The 16,270-nt window shown below is 43.7% G+C and overlaps 1 protein-coding gene across 1 annotated transcript in view; it reads left to right on the forward strand.

Moving 5' to 3' along the window:
* The first annotated feature begins 13,651 nt into the window (after positions 1-13,651).
* Positions 13,652-16,270, forward strand: part of PAPLN (papilin, proteoglycan like sulfated glycoprotein) — a 46,097-nt gene continuing 43,478 nt past the window's right edge. The window contains exon 1 of the mRNA XM_030451801.1: positions 13,652-13,675. Coding sequence (XP_030307661.1) covers positions 13,652-13,675 — 24 coding nt within the window. The remainder of the gene's footprint in view (positions 13,676-16,270) is intronic.

Genomic DNA, 16,270 nt, shown 5'->3' on the forward strand with positions numbered 1-16,270 from the left:
TCCTGGTTTCAAGTTAACTACTGATGAAAAAGGACTCTAACACTGGAAGGGAAACAAAAAGACCATCTCAAACTTAAGATTACAAAGCTCTTCTCATCATCTTGGAGACCTCAGTCATAATATTTTTCAAGTGGGGTTAAAATTCTGGTAGCTGATCCATTTGCTGGACCAAAAGCTGTTTTGAGAGATCAGTGATCTGTACACTTCAATACTTATTATATTTTATAATAAGCAGAGAACAAAATCAACTGGGGGCCATTATCTGTTTCCAAGTTAAAACAGCAACACAGAAGTTGTTATGCAACAGTTTCTCTAATATCCACATAATTAACAGCACAAGTTTTTCCTTGTAATGCGTCCAACAAGATTCCTTTTCCCTTAACAGTTTTGTGTTGCTAAGTTGTTTCTTCATGGGATTTTTCAGAGGGGTATCTGAATTGCAGGATGGCATTTGTTAGGGGAGAAAATGGGAGAAAGCTCAGCTGCCACTGCTTTTGGTAAACTCAGGTCTATATCTGGAGTGCTGGTATTTTCAGGTTTTAGGATTCTGTTGAAGTCTACATAGAGACAGATCTAGCTGCAAATCATGTTGAAGTTAAAACTTTCTTTGGTCAAAAGCATGTCTGTGAACTGTGACCCAGGCTTTAGTTTTAAAGTAAGTGTTCAGTTAAATAACTTTTTTATTAGAGTTAGGAACTTAGTGGAAATGAGTGCCTAAGGGAGCTGTGGATAACTGTGTTTCTCTTTTGATATGCTGCCTACAGCTAAAATAAAACTACTTACAAAGGGTCCCACCCCTGCAATAACTTAAGGCAGAGTTTGGAGCTAATGTCTCTGCTGGCACAGGGACTGGGGGAGCCAGAAGCAATCCCAAGATGTGGATGCATGCACGCTCCCAGCGTCGGCTTTCCCAAAGCAAAAGCGGAAACTCCCGTGAAGGAAGTCGGAGACTGAAGGGGTTAAATGAAATACAACTCCTTTTCCTGTGCAGTAAGGATTAGTAACCAAACAGAAGCTGGAGAGAAGAGCCTTAAAAGCCGATGTTTGAACCAGAAGGATAGCAAAGTGGGGTTTGGAGTTTGGCTGCAGGGTGGTGTGAGTGCCTCCAACTTTTGCACTCACCTTCCACAGGTACATGCAGAAGGTAAGTGCTGGCTTTGGGTTCTAGGCAGTCTCCTGATCCCTCTGCCTGAACATCTATTTTCTATTTGTTTTTGGTTTTTTTTTTCCAGTGTTATTTGTGCTTCTTAAACCATGTTTTATTTCCCTGTATAAAAGTACAGGGGACAGGAGAGACCGGAGTCCTTATGACTGCAAAATTTTATTTCTTAGAAGGAAGGGAAGAAGAAGCTCCATGTATTTGGTGAACATTAACACCTTTCACTTGCAGTTAATTATACTGAGACTTCATGTCATCAAAACTGCCATTCCTGACATGCTGGGTGGGGGAAGCAGGGAGATGGAAGGGGACGAGGTATCAGTAGGGTAGGATGCTGGGCAAACACAGCAGGGATGTTGGCTGGAGAAAAATAATTTTTTGTTGAAAGGAATAAATCTTGCCAAGGTATCAAGACCCTTGAAATCTCTAACCCTTGGAGTGCTCAGCTGCTTCTGTTTCTGTGCTGGCAGGTGCTGAGGGGTGAGTTTCTCCTCCTCAGCCTGGCATTGCCTGCAGCTGTGTGACACAGGACACATTTGGGAAGCTCCTCCCCAGCAAACGGTGCCGTCAGATCCGATCCACTTGTGAAAGGGGAGGTTTGCAGGGCTGGATCTCCCATCCCTGAGGAAGTGTGATGCACGAGGGAGGCCAGGAAAGCAGTTTCAGGGACCTGTCCTGCCATGGAGAGGGTAATGGGCTGGCAGCAATGTGGTACCGTGGGGGATTTGCCTGGTGCACTGGTGTTCTTTGTGGGTGGTCAGGTGGAGGATGCTACTGATTGTGATGCTATTGATTTTAAAATGGGATTTCAAAGCTTTGGTGAAGGCAGCATCAGTCTCGAGTGGAGTTCCTAGGACTAGGAGTAACTGGTGGTAGTGGAGGAGCTTAGGGAGATGGTGTGTTTCTTGAAGTCTGTCTTTACAAACCCTAAAGAGGGTCTGTAAGCACTTTACCTTATTATTTTTGAATGAGTCTTCACAACACTTGGGGTTTGTTTTATCCTTTCTACATTGCACTGATGAAGGCCCTTCCACACCTCCTTTGTAAGCTGGCTTGGAGCTTAAACGTTTCCTGGCTTCCTAGGGCTGTACCACCCTCTGTGATGCCAGAGTGTTTCCCAGTCTCTGTAGATGGATCAGCTCTTAAGGAACATCTCTGGGATGTGGGGTGTTGGGGAGCTGATGTGCTCTGCAGCCACCTGTGTGTTGGGCAACTTTGTTCTGGACTTTGAGGACAAGTGTTCTGCTGTTACAGGGACCAAAGGGAGGTGTTGCTCATGTGCATCAAAGGTAGGACCACGTATCTGTGGCATGGCACTACCTTAAACTAATATTTGCTCATGTTAGTAAACAGCAAAATTAATAAAGTGGAAAGAAAAAAAAAAGAGTAAATTGGTTGTCTCTGGAAGGTTTGCTTTTAGTATGTTTTCCTACCCAGTGTAAGATGATGGAGACTTCTTTTTCAAGCATATTTTCAGGTTCTCACACCCTGTGAAGCATCCTGACACCTCAGAGGGACTTGTTTTTAGAACGTTTTGATTTGTGAGTATAAATATTTGTTGGCTGGTGTTGGGGTAGTGACTCTGTTTACATGTAGACAGATTTGGAATAGCAAATAGTACAATCTACTCATTGAGAGAACTCCAAGTATTTGAGAGAAGAGGTGTAACATATTGAGATTATTTTTAAGCCAGAGTATAGGGTTTTGTTTGCTGGTCTCTGTGTATAGATATTAAGAAGTGATAAGTATAAAATTGTCTTGATTTTAAGGGGAAAGTAGCAATCCTGGTGGTACTACAACACTATAAACAAGTTAGAGAATGGGTTATCTCAAATGTTGCTGTTCAGTAAGTGCAGTACTTCTTGTATCTCTGGTTTTGGGTTGGGTCCTCTCTGAGCTCCAGCTCCTTGCCTGTTTGGTAAAAGCCAATGCTTGTAGAGCTCATCTAATTGAGTTACTTAAGGGATTAATTGCCTCACAAATTAGGCACCAAGATTCAGCTGGAGTCTGTGTGAATGGCTGCGCCTTGACTTGCTGAAAGGGTTTCAGAAATGGGAAAGGAGTAATGTTGCAACTGGTTTTGCTGGTGGTACTTGAGTTCGTGTTAAAAGAGCAAATTTTAACAGATGTGCTGTTAAAATGGGGAACATGGACTGGGGGGAAACCTCCCATCTTGATTGTTGTCTCCTCCTTCTGATGCAAAGTTAGGCAAAATATTCTTCTGTGCCTCAGAATGGGCAGAGTTTATGCTGCCAGCAGGCTTTCTCTTTGTTCAGAAGGGGGTCTAAAGTGTTAATAAAATGTTAACCTTTTATTTGACTGTGAATGTACCTTATGATTCACTTACACACAGCAAACTAAGCATTTTTGGTGGGTTTTTTGGTTTTTGGGGGTGTGGGGTTTTTTCTTTTCTTTTTTTTTTCTTTTTCCTCATCAAAGAGGATGAGATCTGTCCCTTTGTATAAGAACAGCACCTTGGCTGCAGGTCCAAGAGGTCTCTCAGTTCACGTTATAGGCTCATCATTAACTGAGTGAGGGGGCAAACCTTCTCCTAGTGGCATCTTTAGTGCTGCTTAGTGAACTACAAGAGGAATTAACTTGCTTTGCTCCGAGGTTTGCAGGGAGGATTAAATGAAAGTGATGATGAACCCCTCAGTGCACCTGGCACAGAGCTCCTGAGCCCAGGCAGGGAGGGGGGATTGCTCCAAACCAGTGCAGTCATTTGCAGCTCTGCCCATGGTGTGAAGGGCTTGTCAGAAGAATTTATCTCTCTAGAAATGATACTTTGCTGGGTACAGTTTCACTGTCTCAGTTTTTACCACCCTTGGATCTATAATGTGATTTGTTGTGGTCCAGCCTTGTCTTGGGTGATGAATAATAACCATTTATGAGATATTTGGGAAGGAATTTTAATACAAAAGATTTGAGTGGGTACCTACTCATACCTAAAACCACTTGTTGATGCTTTCTCACCCAGCAATAACTTTGCCTTTTTGACATCCAGAAAACAAGTACCATCCCCAGATTGTTTATTTCTCTGCCTAGGCCTTAGAGCAGTAATTGAGAGTCTCCTTTGGGCATCTGGGGAAGAAACCAGCTTCAGAGCAAAGAAACAAATTATTTTTAGATCCCAGTGTTGTCATTTTGCTGTAATCACACAGTCAAGCATGTGCTTCCTTTGAGATCTCTCCAGACACTGCAGTGTGATCACATTCTCTTAAGATCATTTTTCCTGAAGTTAATTTTTCGTGACAGATGAAAGATGCTTGTGCTGGTATCCTTAGAGACCACAGCCCTAATTCCACTAGCCCACATTCTGCCTCCTAAGTTTGTTAGTCAAAACTTCTGGAGTTTATTTGGTTTATTCCCTTTTCATTTCTTGCAGTTCTCATATTAGTAGTCTTTCCCTTGCAGAGTGATGGGAGTAAGCTCACAGACTCCTCTGGGGGAATTCCTGCTTTACACCACTGTAGGTTTGTCATCTGCATCACAGTTAGGAAGGGTAATTCCTTAGGGTAGAGGTGTACCCATACAAATGTGCTCTACTTGGCATGTTGACAGATATATACAGTTAAAACTGAGTGAGCTTTAAAAATAATAAAAAAAAACAAACCAAAGTATCACAGATTCCAGAAACAACGTGGAGGCAGCAGCAATCAAACCCCACAGGTGGTTCATGTTTTCCTGTCTGTTATGAATCTACAAGCACATTTATATCAGGTAACACAGCTCTTCCCTCTGCCTCCAACAAGCATACAGTTGAATTTAGTTCTAGCATCCCCTCAGTGACCAGAGGTGCAGAACGTGCAAAGAGGCATAGAAAAGAACTGTCATTGTTTTCCAGTTCCCTTTTGAGATAATGCTCTTTTATTATTATTCCTTTAACTCCTTGTACAGTGGAGAAAATTGTAGTATTTATATTTAGGATGGAATGAAGTTAAATAAAACTGGAAGTTGTTTTTCAGCATCAAAACCCTTTGCTTTCCTAAAGACTTCTCAGACATTTGAACTGGAGGGGACTAATCTCAGCTGGCTAACATGTAAACAGCAGCAGCAATGCTCAGTGTCAGGCAATGTTAAAGAGCAGGCTAAATAAGTCGTATGAGTTTGAACTGTGACAGGAGAGCACTAAATTTAAAAGCTTATTAGCCATTCCTCTTCAATTATGTTGGTGTTTGGAATATTATATGCTTGTCATGTGTTTTCCATAGGCAGTGTGTGGTTTCTTGCTGTCTAAATCAGTCTGTGTGCACTGGCTGTTATCCCTACATGCTCCCAGATTTAATTAACAGCTAAGCACAGTGAGACTACCAAAATAGAAGGCAGAATCCTATCTTTACTCCTTATGATAAATCTCTAGCTGCAAACCTAATAGTGGGAGGCTGTTTGCAGAAAATGGAATCTCAGCTGGTATTAATAAGTAGACAGAAACTTGTTCTCATGAAATAAAGTATTGGCCCCAGTAAATGGCTGGCATGGTGAGCACATTTGCTTGAAGATGCTGCTTCCCTGACCTAAACCTCAGATACTTCACCGTGGATTTTGGAGAGTGGGAAAGATACCTGCCACTTTGCCTACCCCTCATTAGGCTGTGCTGTGAAGCCTTCCTATACAACTTCTGTGTGGTTCACAGTCTGATCTTGCTCTTGCACCTGGTGATTTTTCATCTACAGCTTTTCTTTTTTAATTTACTCAGCCTGAAAGTGTATGACAGAGGCTGCTACAGCTTCCCCAGGTGCTGCTGAACTTGACACTCCTGTAGAAGTCTTCTCTTAAAACAGTCAGTCTGAGCTGGCCACGTTAAATGATGCCTTGGTGCAGATTTATGTGCCTGGTATGGATCAAGCTGAGGGCTGAGATCAAAACCTACTGATAGATCAGTCTAGAAGATGCTGCATGTTACCACTACTCAATTCTCCAGCCAGCTGGTCCTCGCTGCTGTGCTCATTAGTAAGTTTGTGTAACTTTTTTTTTTTTTTTTTTCATTTAACAAGGTGAATTTTAAATTAATTGTAGCTGAAAGATTATCTTTCATAATATGAAAGTATGGCTGAAAGTCTATCTCAGCACAATTACTTTCTTGATGAGGATTCTTCAACTCCCAGCACGTATTTAGAGTGAATTAATAAATCCGGATACCAATGTGAAGACATCTCAATAAAACTTAATTGGACAGCTTTTTTTTTTAATTCTTTCCCCTTTCTCACTAAGGTCTTTCAGCAACTCTTGTATTCAAACACGTCTGAATGTTTGAACACATTTGTCCATTGCTTTGTATATAAACAGCTCTTTGTGAATGGGACTGACCATGTGCTCCAGGCAAATAAAACTCATCCTCCCATTTTAATAGCCACATGCACTTTATTGGCTTCTCTGCCCTAGCCCAAAGGACACCAAGCCCAGGATTTTTCTTGGAAAAATGTCAAATAAAATATGGTTTACTATAGTCGAGGAAGAAAAAAGGCATGCCAAGAATGATCATGAATGTGATAGCCTCTGCCTAAAGGGGTGATTGGTTTCTTTCTTCCTCTGAGGCTGTGTTGCACTCCTCATGCTCTCTGAGCTCTTTTTGCAGCCTAAGTAAAAGATGATTTTCCCCCACTCTTCATCCCTATTCCATGGAGTCTCTCCCTGCTTTCATCTCACCTTTTTGCTGTATTTTCCCTTTTTAACTTTTCCACCAAAAACTTACAAGTGCTTCTCAATAGAGAAGCAAGCTGGAACCAAGATATGCTGGGTGTCTCGAGACCAAAAGAAAAAATCATAATGTCTTTAGAAACTGGAATGAGTCTGAAAGCTAAAAGACTTTGCTCTGAGTCAGTGGATATAAGAATTTATGCTGGTGGATAATTGGGCAACTTATCACTCTCCTTTCTGACTTTCCACCTCCTTCAGCCAAACTTCCAAAAAACGAAGAGCTGAATGAGATATGTGGGATGTAGAGCTGGGAGAGGAGGGAAGGGAATTCTGCAAAGCTGTGAGTAGTGGGATCACAGCTGCAGTTTCTGCTTTAGTGTTGGATGTGCTAAACTTCACAATAAGTGATTTCTATCTGTAATGCAATGGGCAAATATTTATTGCAGGTGTGGCCAACTCGTGGCTCACAAGCCACAGCAAGGAAGCTTCTGTGTGAGGGTTACCTCAGCTGGGAATAACAGATTCCCACTGGATAATTGAGATAAAATGAGCTGCAAGGACCTGCTGAAGATGGTATTGCTGGGTGGCTTTGCTGCTTACCTGCAAGCCCAGATAAAGCTTGTATGGCAGTAGAAACGTGGGAGCCCTGCAGGGGTCTTTATCTTCTGCTTATGGACCACTCCCAGAACAGTCCCTGGCCCACATATGTGGTATAGGGATTTGGCCAAAGGATGATTTAGCTGTGTGGTTCTCAGAGAGAAGATTTGGTCTGTTGTATGTGCTAAACAGAGAAGTCCCACATAGCTGTCTGGCCAATTATTCCCAAACAGAATAGAGAAAAACCCAGAGTAACGAATCTGTGAGCAATGGAACTCATGAGACTTGTTTTATTCTGAGTTTGTGATCTGATTCTGCAGTGTCTAAACAGCTTAAACCCTTCTTTAAATAAGGCTGGGTTGATGGTAGCATCTCCTTCAACTTTGGGTTCCCTGTTTTTGAAGAGAAAAAGTAATCACCTAAATGGGTTAAATGTCCAACACTTCTTAATCCCAGCCCTGTATCTTTTCCTTCAGACCAGAACTTTATGCTTTGGAAGCCCTGAAATCAGCCAGCTGATTCAAAGTTATTTTTACATATGTATACAGGCAACATATGCCTTGTTTTCTGTAGGAACACCGAAGTTGAGTGGTTTGGAAAAGAGGCCAAGGTTAACTAAGCCACCCTGAGCCTTGTTCTGCATTGGAAGGCAGGATTTGCATGTATAAAGTAAGTATAGGAGCCATTAAACTATCCTCAATTTTGGAACACACTCGTTAATTTGGTCCTAATGAAGATCTTGCTAACCTGCCTCATCCTGGACAGGAGTTTGTAACTAAATAAAATATTTTTCCCCTGGTTCACTGGTTGCTCTGCTATGGAGAAGTCTCCAAGGCTGCCCATCTGTCTTTGTAGACCTTCTGTTATGTCAAAAGCTTCTTTCCTAAGTGAGTTCAGTGCTAAGCCCTGAAATAAGGGTTCTTATCCCAGTTTCCAGGTGTACTGGAGTTCTTTTGTTCTCTCCAGAGTTACAAAATTCCTGCCATCTCCTCTTGGCCCTCTGACCCTCCCATCCACAGTGCCAGGGAGAAGCAGGTGTTGTGGAGGCAGTTCAGAAAGGGAAGAGCATTCAGGAGATACTGAAATTTCATAGAACCATAGAATCCTAGAATTGGCTGGGTTGGAAGGGACCTCAGAGATCATCAGGTCCAATCCTTGAACCACCACTGCAGTTCCCAGCCCATGGCACTCAGTGCCACATCCAGGCTCTTTTGAAATATCTCCAGACATGGAGAATCCACTACTTCCCTGGGCAGCCCATTCCAATGCCTGATCACCCTCTCCAGAAAGAAATTCTTTCTAATCTCCAACCTAAACCTCCCCTGGCACAACTTGAGACCCTTTGTGCCCTCTTGTCTTGCTGAGAGTTGCCTGGGAAAAGAGCCCAACCCCCCCCTGGCTCCAACCTCCTTTCAGGGAGTTGTAGAGAGTGATGAGGTCTCCCCTGAGCCTCCTCTTCTCCAGGCTGAACACCCCTAGCTCCCTCAGCCTCTCCTCATAGGATCTGTGCTCGAGTCCCTTCACCAGCCTGGTTGCCCTCCTTTGGACCTACTCCAGGACCTCAGTCTCCTTCCTGAACTGAGGGGCCCAGAACTGGACACAGGACTCAAGCTGTGGCCTCACCAGGGCTGAGCACAGGGGCAACATTTCCATAGAATTTGATTTCCATAGAATTTCCAGAGAATATGATTTGATCCATACTATTTTGGGGTAGAAAGGTCCTGAGGTGCTACAATCAGATTCAAGTTTGAACTTCTCCAGTGTTCAGAGGAGCTTAACTCTTAGGGAAAACAGCTTCATAGTTCAGGTCTGGACTTTCTTTTTGACCAAGCTGGAATCAATCACTACCTCAGCCCTTTTTATTCATCTCACCTGAGCATTTAATGCCAGATGAGGTTGGCTGGGCAATTTGGAATGTTTCAGCCAGACACTCCTAGTCCTGGTTGAGGATTCTGATGGTTTCTTGCTTTTTGTGGAGTGATTCTCATAATCCCTCTGACTGAGATAGCTTCATAGTTGAGCACTGTGGCAGGAATTCTTCCATGTGAGCTTCCCAGCAGCTGTTCCATATCTTGAGCATAAAGTCACCATTTCCCCTCAGGCCCTGCTGCTGTTTCTGGGTGGAGGGGGGGGGTGGAGATGCTGTCCTAGGACACAGTGGGAAAGGGAGCTGGGGAGGCTTGGAGAGAACTGAGGAAGGGCAGGAAGCACAGGGAACACCAGCTGCTGTTGTTCTAAGTGAAGGATCTGCAAAACACTGTCCTTTTCACTCCTTCCCCACATACCCAGGCTTCAGTGAGCAGAACAGCAAACAAGCAGGATAACCATCTGCTGCTGTATCCCGGGTCCTACAAGGTGTGATAGAGCCATTAAATCTGGGGAAAGAACTTGACCTTTTTTCAAAGGTTTCAGACAGCTTCTCTGGTCCCATCTGTATTGTTTGTAGCTCAAAGTAAGGCAAAAGGGATCAGTGCTGAACACTGCACCCGAGGAAGACTTTAGATAATGCTGGAGCTCAGAGAACCAGACACAAAAGTTGTTTTGCAGTGGTGGAATTAATAGGATACAGAAGGTCCTGTTCTTCCTTCTGAGCATCCTTTCTGGAATCTGTCAGCTAGTTCAATAGGGCTGAGTGGTCTAAACTCTTTAATGCTACATTTGGGACAAATGACAGCAATTCCCATGCAAGGGCAATGGCACAAAAACCCAAGCAAACACTGGGGCTGTAATCTCTTGCTGCTTTAATGCCAGGGACAGCCCCAGACATTGGGTGCTGTCTCCAGTTGGTTCCTTGCAGAATCTTTTTATCCTATCTGACTACAGACCTCCAAGATATCAACAGCTTGGGGAGCAGGGGCACTTCTAGCCCTGGTGAACTTCTTTATCCTCTGCTGCAGGAGCCAATATGGCTTCACTGCGTGGGAATCAGACCTTTTTCTTTGGAAATTTCATAGGGTTGGAGACGAAACTAATGGTGGCGTACCCTTGGTATTCAGGGTATGTGATCTGTGTTTTTGCAGCTGGAATGAGTGTTAATATGTGGCTTATTTTCAGTAAGCACTGCTTGAGAAAAGTAGTTGTGATATGGACTGCAACACTAATACACAGTGCAGTACATGGTGTACTGCAGTGGTGTTTCATACAAGGATTAAAAACTTGGTTGGTAATTACATTTTCAGCTTTCTTTTGGGGAAATACACCACTCTTGGGCTGAGTTCACCGGGTTCTAGTCAAAATAGCATTATGCTTATTACAGTTTTGAATCTCCTGATAGTTGTAGTCAATGTTTTTCAGGTGTCTGTGGGCATTCTCATGTATTATCATATGCTGGTGACTCAGGATCCCTGTACATCAGGTGTGAGTACTGGGGATGCAAACCCCAGGAATGCACATACTGGCAATGCTGGATGCTTAGAGGTGTCCTGCCTCCAGCCAGGTGGAGGAGAGGGACAACTGGATTTATTGGATTGTGTGGATTCGATGGCCTGGCACATTAGAGCCACAAAAGTATAAAGCCTTGATGGACACTGCACAGTGCACCCTCATGCCATCGAATCAGAAAGGGACAGAATCCATCACTATTTCTGGAGTGACAGGGGGGATCTAAAGAACTGAGTATTGTGAAGGCTGATGTGAGCCTCACTGGAATAAAGTGGCATAAACACCCTACAGTGACTGGTCCAGATGCTCCGTGCATCCTTGGCACAGACTACCTCAAGGGAGGGGATTTCAAGGACCCGAAAGGGTACCAGTGGTCCTTTGGTACTGCAGCTATAAAGGCTGAGAATGCAGGATGGCTGCATGCTTTGTTTGGCCTTTCAGACAAAACCTTTGTAGTGGGGTTGCTGAAAACTATATGGACAACCATGGTTTGGTCCCAGTTCCCTCCCTGCCTCTTGGCTCAGATGCCAGAAGGAGCTGAGCAGGCTGCCCATTAGCAGCAGAGCAGGGGATGTGTGTGTGTGTCTGCCCTGGCTGTCCTTCCCCTCTGGAAGGATTTGGCAGCTGGATAGGGTTGTGCTGCAGATCCAGCCTCTGGTTTGGCTTTTGGCCTCCCTGGCACAGTGTGCTTGACCTCTTGTGGAGGGCATCTCCAGGTTGTTTCTTCCTTGACTTGAATGGGGAATGAAGCAGTAGCATCTGTGGGTGCTAGAGGGTACATAACCTTCCCTCAGATTCTAAAGAAGGACTAATTCAAGATTAATGAAAGTCTAAATAAATAAATAAGCTCTCACTTTAAACACTTATGTAAAAATATATTTTAAATATAATATTTTTAAAGCAAAAGAAGCTTTATTTTCTTATAAATCATATGATTGGCACACAGTATATAGGGGGGGAAGCATCTCAGTGTCCATTTTCCTCATCACATTTTCCCTGTTCATTGGTGGAACTAGATTTTCAGCACGCAGAAGTTTTTACATCCAAAAGAAAACACATTAAAGAACAAGCCTTTTATGCCCAGCACTGTGAATGTTGGGACTGTCAAAGTCCATGGTATACATGGACTTAGAGCTTGTAATAAACTGTGAGACCTAGCACTATGAGAAATATAGGTGTTCATCATAAAGTAACCTGAAATATGCAGACACTAGATGAAGCAGGTTTCATTTTGGGTATTTTTTATCTCTTGATAAAAAATAAAATTTGGGTATTTATATCTCTTGATATTCTCATGTATTGATGATTTATATTAATATTATAATTGTTAATGGTGATATAAATCCTTTATTTTATCTGGATTTAATAGGCCAGGCTAAAGGAGCTATATATCAAGTTTTAAGATTAAAACAGATGTTACAATAACTGATGAGACAAAAAATTGCTTCCTTGAATGCTTTTATGCCTGGTGAATGGAAGATTTCTCCATCTTTGCTTTTCCCTTTCCTTTCCCAGATCAGAAAGAAGCTTAGACCAGACAAAACTGTGTTGGGAATATCTAATCCACCTCTTCTATTTGGGCTCAGTTGACTGGTCATGAGGTCAAAAAAAAAAAAAAAAAGAAAAAAAAGAGAGAAATAAACAGTCTCTATTGGCTGAAGTGTCCATGGTCAGAGCTGTAAGTGTTGGTGAGTGGTGGTAGAAGTGGTAGCTCCAAGTAGGCTTGGAGTTGCAACTCAAAAAAGGAAGGGATAAAGTAGAAACAGGTACTGCACCAACAGAGCATTGTGGTCCCAAAGTTGTGTAAAACCAGGATTTTTAGGAACTGTTATATCCTGCCATCTGTGTGGCCTGAGCTCCTTTCTATCTCTGCTCTTCTGGTGGTTGAATCCAGGTACACCCAGGATAACTGTAGAATCATAGAATCATGGAATTAGCCGGGTTGGAAGGGACCTCAGAGATCATCTAGTCCAACCCTTGACCCACCGGAGCAGTTGCTAGACCATGGCACTGAGTGCCACATCCAGTCTTTTTTTAAATGTCTCCAGGGACGGAGAATCTACCACCTCACCGGGCAGTCCATTCCATAGCCTGATCACCCTCTCCGTGAAGAAATTCTTTCTAATATCTAACCTAAACCTCCCCTGGCACAACTTAAGACTGTGTCCTCTTGTCTTGTTGAAGGTCGTCTGTGAAAAGAGTCCAGTTCCCACCTCGCTACAGCCTCCTTTCAGGTAGTTGTAGACAGCAATGAGGTCTCCCCTGAGCCTCCTCTTCTTCAGGCTGAGCAGCCCCAGCTCTCTCAGCCTCTCCTCATAGGGCCTGTGCTCGAGTCCCTTCACCAGCCTGGTTGCCCTCCTTTGGACCTGTTCCAGGACCTCTACATCCTTCTTAAACTGAGGGGCCCAGAACTGGACACAGTACTCGAGGTGTGGCCTAACCAGCGCTGAGTACAGGGGCAGAATCCCTTCCCTGGACCTGCTGGTGACGCTGTTTCTGATACAGGCCAGGATGCCATTGGCCTTCTTGGCCACCTGGGCACACTGCTGGCTCATGTTCAGTTTCTTGTCGATGCAGACTCCCAGGTCCCTTTCTGCCTGGGAAATGTTCAGGGAAATGTTTGATCTCAGTACTTATATTCTGGGTTCCTGTGCAGTGTCATTTTAGTCTTTGCAGTTGCCTTCATCTACCCATGGACTGTAGTGATAAAACTGTGTTTGCTCTCTCACCTTGATTTTAGCTCCACCTCCATTTTTGCTGTATGGCATCTTGGCTTTTCCACCATACAAGCAACAAAGCAGCAAGCAATTCTGATCAATAATCTTTCTGTTCCCACAGGCAGAGATGAAGAACTTTTTTCTGCTCCTCATGCTAGCAATGATGCTACCTTCTGCATTTTCTGTAAGTAAAAGCTCTTCTGAACACTGTGACAAGAAATGAAAAATACTTCTGTTAAAGGACTGTCAGCATCTGTTAATTCAAGTGTTTTGTAGGAAGTATTCCTGAAAGAGCTAATGGGCTCAAGTCATCAGGGCTACCATGGACATGTTATGGGAAGTTTCATGTGGCCATTAAATAATAAAATCCTGGCAGTGCCTTTGGCTCTAGGGGTGTTATCTGCAAAGCAGCAATTACTGTGCCTTTCTTCAAAGCTGCACTTGCCACTTAAGGTAAAAAGAATCTTTGGCTGGGATTTTTTTTCCCCTCATTTCTCTGGTCTTAGTGGTCTAAGCCATATGGCTTGGCTTTACTGGGGGAGGGAACCTTTCTGTTAAGCCAATTTGATGGTGTCAGAAACAGAACACAGCTATTATCCCAAGAACTGGGATTCCTCTTCCTCTTTGAGAGGTAAGTAGGAGCTTTCTAAAGCAAATGCAGCTCAAGAACAGTTTCTCTGAATGTAACTTCAATTACATTAATGAGTTGGACACCTGAAATAAAAGGTGACCTGCTGAGTGGGGTGGAAGTGTTTGCAAAGGAAAAGTGATATGTTTGTTAGGTGAAAAGGATCAGAAGGAGGGAGGGGAAGAGGTAATTATCACCTGGAATAAGAGTTTTGTGGGAGTAGTGAGGAATTACAAATAAGCCATTAAAATTAATGAGTCTGTAGCTTTTAATCTCTAGTACAATTATGAAGTTCCATTCCCAGATTCATCATTTGCAAATGCTCTCTAGGCCTTCTTTGAAGATCAGGGATGAGAGGCCAGAAATCAAGCAGAGTTTGTTAGTTGTCATAGATTGCCTATCTCACAGATGGAAATATGCTTAAATGAGACCCTGCTATCTCACCTGATGACAGGCTTATAGAAAAATCACTTCAATCCATGTCACACAGCACTGAAAAAGTCCTTTCCCTGTTGATGTAGTTGAACCCCAGCCCACAACCAAGCCCCACACAGCCACTCACTTGATCTCCCCCAGTGGGATGAAAGACAGAATCAGAAGGGTAGAAGTCAGAAAAATCATGGGATGAGATAAAGACAGTTTAATTGGTAGAGCAAAAGCCATGTGTGCAAGGAAAGCCAACCAAGGAATTAATTCAGTGCTTCCCATCAGCAGGCAGGTGCTCAGCTCTCTCTAGCACAGCAGGGCTCCATCACTCACAACAGTTACTTGGAAAGAGAAATGCCATCACCCTCAACACCCCCATCTCCCTTCTTCTTGCTCCAGCTTGTTGTGCTGAGTCTGATGCCACATGGCATGGATGGAACATCCTTTTGGCCACTTTGGATCCTTTGCTCTGGCTACGTGTGTCCCCAGCTTCTTGTGCACTCCCACACAGGAAAACACAGGGTTGAAAACTCTGGTTTTTTACCAATTAAAAACATCAGTGCCATATCAACATTGTTTTCATGCCAAATCCCATACTAAATAAAAATGGCAATGCTATGCTAGTTAGTTAGAAGAAAATCAGCTCTATCCCAGCTGAAAACAGGACACCTGTGTTATCCTTTTGTAGTTCCCAGTGACAGGTATAAGGGATTGGCAGGTGGCACGGTGCATTTTCCCACACTGAAGGACAAGTGATCAGACATTGGAATGGGCTGCCCAGGGAAGTAGTGGATTCTCCGTGTCTGGAGATATTTCCGAAGAGCCTGGATGTGGCACTGAGTGCCATGGGCTGGGAACCACGGGGGGAGTGGATCAAGGGTTGGACTTGATGATCTCAGAGGTCCCTTCCAACCCAGCCAATTCTAGGATTCTATGATTCTAAACACTTCCTTTAATGTACAGTAGCATCTCTCTAAGGAATTTAGGCTCTGCCACTTTAACTCTTCTGAGTATTGGACCCAGAGGGGCCTTGCAGCTAAGGCAGCAGCAATTGTTTTGATTTTGGTATCAAAAGAGCTGCCACTTTGGCAGCAAATGGGTAGAAAGGTGGGTGACCTCCAGCTCTACAGTGTCTTGTGTACACCCCAGGAAGAAGAGGGTGGTGCTAAAAAGGCACAGAACAGCATGTATGGATTTTATTCCAGAACAAACCACTTACCTCTTTGATCCATCCTGCCCATCAGTGCAAACAACGATTGCATCTTGGACATCTCTTGTCCCAGAAGCAGGAAAACATGAACTTTCAAACACAGAGACTGCTAATGGGAGTTCAGCTATAAACGTGTGAACTGCAGGCTTACACAAGGATGGAGAAGACGAGTCTGCAGGGATTCATGTTTGCTCGTGATTAAAGGGTGTAGATTGGTGCCTGCTGCTTTTCATCTCTGCTGCTTGTGGAGTGGCTGAACTTGTTTTTACTTCATTGATTGTTAGGAAAGTAGCTAGCAGAAGAAGGGCAGAAATGTTGACAAGGAGGAGATGTTAAGAGCAGCTGAGGCTATTGCCTGCTTGCCATCTGATAGGGGCTGATTTATCTGCCAGGCAACATGAAGGAGCCAGCAAGGGACTCCTGCTTGTCAAAGCCACCACTGGCTGCTGAGAATTTCCTTCATCCTTGGTGGTCACACCCGGCTCTTTTTCCCTTCTTTCTGTCTTGGTCTTATC

The sequence above is a fragment of the Calypte anna genome, chromosome 5A (genome assembly GCF_003957555.1).
Source record: "Calypte anna isolate BGI_N300 chromosome 5A, bCalAnn1_v1.p, whole genome shotgun sequence".
Taxonomy (NCBI): Eukaryota; Metazoa; Chordata; class Aves; order Apodiformes; family Trochilidae; genus Calypte; species Calypte anna.